General features: G+C 43.6%; 1 protein-coding gene across 1 annotated transcript; it reads left to right on the top strand.

The window, feature by feature from the left end:
* Positions 1-2989: 2989 nt before the first annotated feature.
* LACBIDRAFT_333437 (uncharacterized protein) lies at positions 2990-5018 on the top strand (the record flags this gene model as incomplete). Its single annotated transcript, XM_001888089.1, has 8 exons — positions 2990-3588; positions 3634-3767; positions 3847-3849; positions 4048-4122; positions 4172-4202; positions 4482-4604; positions 4717-4807; positions 4884-5018. 8 exons carry the CDS (start codon positions 2990-2992, stop codon positions 5016-5018), a joined length of 1191 nt encoding a protein of 396 aa, XP_001888124.1.
* Positions 5019-6000: the final 982 nt, after the last annotated feature.

Below are 6000 nucleotides of genomic sequence, written 5' to 3'. Positions count from 1 at the left end.
TCAGGATCCCCTGGAATAACCCGGGGAGGGTAAAGTATTGGACAAACATTGATCTTATAATGCAACGTGACCATTATAACGTGACTACAATAGCTCCTGATAGCCTTGTAATTTATTATTATTGTAAGGCATCACGGATTTTTCCGACACAAGGGCAACACAAGAACCCTCCTATTAGTGTGATATGTGGAGCCAAAACACACAGCGATTGAAGGGTTCGTGTCCGACGAGATAATGTGGCTGTGATTTTTCGTGTTTGGATGGATGGGAAGACAAGAATCCATCACTCAACCCCAGTGAAAATGACGGAAAACCAAACTGAGACATACTGAGCCAATTATAGCCAACTCAACGTCATCGATCCAAATCGGGCTGAGCTTCGTTCAACACTCAGGCCAATCGATCCCCACTCGTTCGTCGACGATGCCCGACCCATACCTCTGTGACTGCACACAGTAGTGCTGTGTTGGCAGCCGCACAGAGCCCAAACACCTCAAGAAATCAACTTGGTACTGACACGCGCCTTTCCGCTCCTCATCCCAACCCAACATAACTCCAATCGATGAATTCCTGAGAAACTCTAACGTTGCTCTACCGCCCAAGGCTGCCCTGCCGCCCAACATTGCCCTGCTGCCCAACACTGCCCTGCCATCTCATGATGCTTTCAGAAACCCCAACGTCCTTCCGCCACTCAATGCTGCCCTGCCGTCCAATGATACTTCGTCACCCAGCCATGCCCCACTGTCCAGCAATGCCTCCTCGTCCAACCTCACTCCGGCGTCTCATCCGTGTTTCGCTTCTACTCAATCTCGCAGTCCCTCCATTGAAACCTCGAATAAGCGCCCTCGTGTGGATTCGGCAGGTGGTAGGGAAGATCATTTACCGCATAATGCAGAGGACTTTCACTCATGGAATGATCTGTCCCATGAGGGGCAGGTTGTAGAACTTGGTGGAAGCTGGGAAGGAGGGAACTTTGGGAATAGGGGAGAGAGGTTGTTTCTGGAGGATAATGAAGACATAGTTCATGATGTTGTGTACATTTTAAGATGGAAATAAAGAACTTTGATCACCATAGGACTCAGGAATGCCTCAACCCCATACGCCAGCTCGAGAAATGAGTCCAATTTGACAGCTTTCGGAGTGAGGCGGTGAAGGCGCACCTAGCCATGACTCCCATCCTTCAATCATATCCCCAATGACCTATATATACATAGTTAACCACACTACATACTATATGTCAGAAAAGTGGACACTACAAACCATTGTAGTCTCAAAAAGTGGACACTATTAACTTTTGAAATGAAAAAAGTGGACACTACAAACCATTGTAGTCTGAAAAAGCAGACACTACTAACTTTTGTAGTCTCAAAAAGCGGACACTACAAACCATTGTAGTCTGAAAAAATAGACACTACTAACTTTTGTAGTCTCAAAAAGCGGACACTATTAACTTTTGTAATGAAAAAAGCGGACACTACAAACCATTGTAGTCCGAAAAAATAGACACTACTAACTTTTGTAGTCTCAAAAAGCGGACACTATTAACTTTTGTAATGAGAAAAGCAGACACTACTAATTTTTGTAGTCTTTGTCTGACCTTTGTGGTCTATGTCCAACTTTTGTAGTCTATTAGTAAACTTTGTAGGCTATAACTTACTTTTGTAGTATATCAGCAATCTTTTGTAGTCTGTCAGTGTCAATTACCCTTTTAGGGCATGTACCTTCCTTTTTGGGAGAAATTTCCCATGATACAATAGTTGTAGCCCCTTCTCTTAGCTTTCTAAATCTGTTGAAATCATGTTGTTTAGTGTTCTTTTCACATAGAAAAATGCAAAAAACAAAAAAAAACGCGGCGCTTTTGAAAACCTTTTACCTCATATCTCCACAATGGAAGCACTTTAGGACATAATTCCAACTGATTCAGGAAGCTATGGTAAAGAGCTACAACTTTTGTTTTTTTACCATTTTTGGAAATTGGACATGTGACCACCCTCCCAATGAGCCATTGGATGGACATAATATGACCTAGGGAATGAGATATTTATTGAAATTGCACAACATTAATTATGAAAAATACAATGAAAGCATCCAATATTTCTAATGAAATATTCAATGAAAGCGCAAAGCATTAATTATGAAAGAGGCAATGAATACACCTGACCTAGGGAATGAGATATTTATTGAAATTGCACAACATTAATTATGAAAAGTACAATGAAAGCATCCAATATTCCTAATGAAATATTCAATGAAAGTGCACAGCATTAATTATGAAAGAGGCAATGAATACACCTGACCTAGGGAATGAGATATTTATTGAAATTGCACAACATTAATTATGAAAAGTACAATGAAAGCATCCAATATTCCTAATGAAATATTCAATGAAAGTGCACAGCATTAATTATGAAAGAGGCAATGAATACACCTAACATAGTCAATGAAATATTTATTGAAACCACACAGGATTGATTATGAAAAAAGCAATGAAAGCGCCCAAAATTCCTGATGAAATATTCAATGAAAGTGCACAGCATTAATTATGAAAAAGGCAATGAATACACCTAACCCAGTGAATGAAATACCTATTGAAAGCGCACAGGTTTAATTATGAAAAGTACAATGAAAGAACTGAACAGCTTCGATGAAAAATTCATAGAAAGTGCATGATAATAATTATGAAAGCTTTTATGAAAGCTCCTAAGAAATGTTATGAAAGGGTCCTGTTGTCTTTGCCTACATTTTATGAAAAGGACATAGCCTTTATGAGAAAGAATGACACAGGACACACCTATGAAAGGCCTTTCATAAAACTTGTGGACTTATACACACAGCTCTACAGGCAAGTGCCTTAGTTTTATGATAAAGATGGTAGCCACTTGTGGCTGGCAAGAACGATCGTGATTATGTTCTTAGTGAACTGTATAAGGCATACCCATATCTCATGCTCTGCTTTGACCACTGGAAGGCTGATAAGATCGCTTCAAACATGCTTTCGACCTTTCATAACAACACCCAAAAACGGCAGGCTCATCTTGCCCCTGTCGTCAAACAGGAGATGAAGCCGAATACGACGCCACCCCCAACATCTCCGCTTGCAACATCAAACCCCATATTAACCTCACCACTCTCCCCCGCTTCACTGTTACCACCACCACCAGCCGCACTCACCGCTGAGCCAGCTGCCGTCAATATGTCACCTGTCATCCCATCCCTTCCACCCACTTCAACAACGGAGTCGACCGCCACCCACGCGATGCCTCTCGTGAATGACGAGATGACTTTACCAACTCCAAGCACGATGTCTATCATCCCATCGCCTCTGCTTGCACCTGTGACTGACTCGTCTGAAGTTACCCATGCGACGCCTCTTTCAAGCGACATGGTAAACTTACCATCCTCAGCGGCGCTACTCTCAGTTAGTGGACCAGATGCTTCTCTGGTCATTCCTTCTGCTCAACAAGGTGTCCCATTGACTCCTGATGGTGATAGCCCTCTGGATGGTGAGGAACTTGAAAACCAGCACAATGCCGCCTTACCTGCGCGACTAGTGCGACCTGTTGGAACCCGCCCACTTGTCAATCTGCTGTGAGTTGTCTGGTTTATACTGACCTGTACTGTATTAATTGCAAGAAGATCGAAGCATTTCAGGGCACCGTCAGGACCAAGCAAGCGATTGATGGCCCTTCGCAAAGTTCAAGATAATAAGGCGTCTCAAGCGAAGTCAGCGTCCAACGCCAAGGTGGTGGACACACCGTCAAAGCATGGTATGGTTTTACAATCATATGTCGAAGTTATTTGAAGAAGACTGTAGCCACCAACACCAGCACCACCAACGATGAATAGGTAGTAAGTACATTCACTCAACACGATAAAACTCTCTAATCAGGATCATAGTCACCTTTAGCTTGCCTTTACCCTCGCCGTTTCTGCCCTTTCGAGTTCTGTGACCCATTGACAGCTGCCTATTTCATTGGTTTTCCATCACTCCGTTAACCACAACTTCGTTTACCCTTTCGAATGTGCCGCTTCATACTCTGTCCTTAGGCTTCTGCTACCCCTACTTATTACCGGCCTCTGACTCCTGGGTTGTGGCTATTGACGCTCTCATCAGCACCGTTAGTATGTCGTTTATACTATATTATATATTCATTGCTAACTGTTTTTACAGTACTGATTACAGGGTGGAAGCTGCTTTTATCGTGCGTCATCTCGATTCTGCCCTTTCCATCTCATTCTCACAGGAAAGGTCTAGTGATTTTGCAAAGCTCAACTTGGCTCGATTGGCTTTGATACGCTCTCTGGTAAGATGCCAATCCTCGTCATTTTCGGTCTCTTTGTCTTAGTGGTGAAGGCTTGAAACAGTTTTTTTTCTTTGGTTTCATTCAGTTTCACTCGATAGGCTGGGACACTCGATTTATATGCACTCTGGTGAGATCCTGATCCTGGTTTTTTTCCGTCTGTTTGACTTGACGGTGTAGGTTTGAGATGGATTTTTTTTACCTCGGTTTCGTTCAGTTATGCTCGATAGGATGGGATGCTGGGTTTTTGTGTGGTTTGATGTGGTTCGGTTGTGGTGTTCACTTGCAATTTGCTCTGGTTAGGTTGGCTTAGATTATTATATAGATCCGCTTAGACGGCTATAGATATGGCTGGGTTTAAAATCCAGCCAAACTTGTAAAAGTCTCTATTGTCGAGCTGAATCTATTTTTTTAGATTTGGCTCGACTTGGTTCAACCTACCTAGCCCTTATTTTCACTGGTACTCAACAACGGACTCGTCATTGTCGACAACACGCTCTAAAAAAGTATCTACATGGCCTCCAATATTCACCATAAGCACTCTCGATAAACCACTGATTGATTCTAACCCAACCTCTCCAGGTCATCGGCACACCTTTGGCAGTGGCCATTCGCCTCATTATGCTTCAGCAACGTTGCACAGGGATTCACTCAGCTCTCAACCTTGAGTGCACCTCGCGAATATCCAGGAACATTGCAAGCTCCATGGCGCTGTGATTCCCCCAATCAACAACACCACCATGTCTGACAAGTAAGCAAGTCGGAGTTCTCCTCGCCTGGCGTTGGTGAACTCATATCAAGCCGATTTCAGCTCCTCCTTGATGGAGTTCAAGGCTGTCAAGATTGCTACATGTTTAGTGGCTGTTGATGCCGTAACAATTACGTTGAGTGGCACAAGAAAGAGTTTTGCGAAAAGATGCGAATGCCATGCTGGTTCGTGCTTCCGAAAAAATTATTTTCAAGCATCTACCAACCAGCCGTGACCGACGAAGGACACCGTGATGCTCATGAAGTTGCGCCGTTTGAGGCGGACATGAGTTGGACGTGTGTGAGCTTCTGTTGTGGGCTCGGATTGCTATGCGGGAGGCTGAGGCGGGTGGAAAGAGATAGACGGCAGAGGGAAATGAAGTAGAGGTTCATAGGCTTGCGTTGACTATCAGTGTTCTGTCCTCTTTCTAATGTGAGATCGTGTGCAGGAACCATTTTAAGATCTATTTGCTGCACTTCGACCCTTTCCCTTGCTCGTCTCATTTTCCACAGTGATTTGGTTCCTTGCCTCCTTTTGGCTGCTTGAGAAGGATTATCAGAGCAGCTGACGAACTGTGAGTTTTTTTTCGTTTTGCAGTTTGCGCGTTACTCAACCAAGGCCCAAGTGCGATATACGGCAAATGCCTCTCTCTGCCCTCATGGTTTTGTATCCTCCATTTCGAATTCCTGTGCTTTTCTTTTCCAGTTCGTTTCTACGACCGCCATTACAGGGCATTGTGGAAAACATGAAAGTACAGGTGAAGGCCGAACCAGTATCGGCTGATCATTATCTCTCTTACATCGTGAGTTTCCATCCTCTCACATTCATGAACTAATTCCCAGAGATATGAACCTCAAAAAAATAAGCACTGTCATAATGTCTGCTGTCTCCATTCGGAGTGATTTCGACTCGCACGTAGTGGCACAGGGAGTCGAAATCTTCTCCGGATTT

Source organism: Laccaria bicolor, genomic scaffold, assembly GCF_000143565.1.
Source record: "Laccaria bicolor S238N-H82 LACBIscaffold_51 genomic scaffold, whole genome shotgun sequence".
NCBI classification, from domain to species: Eukaryota; Fungi; Basidiomycota; class Agaricomycetes; order Agaricales; family Hydnangiaceae; genus Laccaria; species Laccaria bicolor.
Note: the sequence above shows the minus strand (reverse complement) of the source record. Positions and strands in the feature narration are given on the sequence as shown.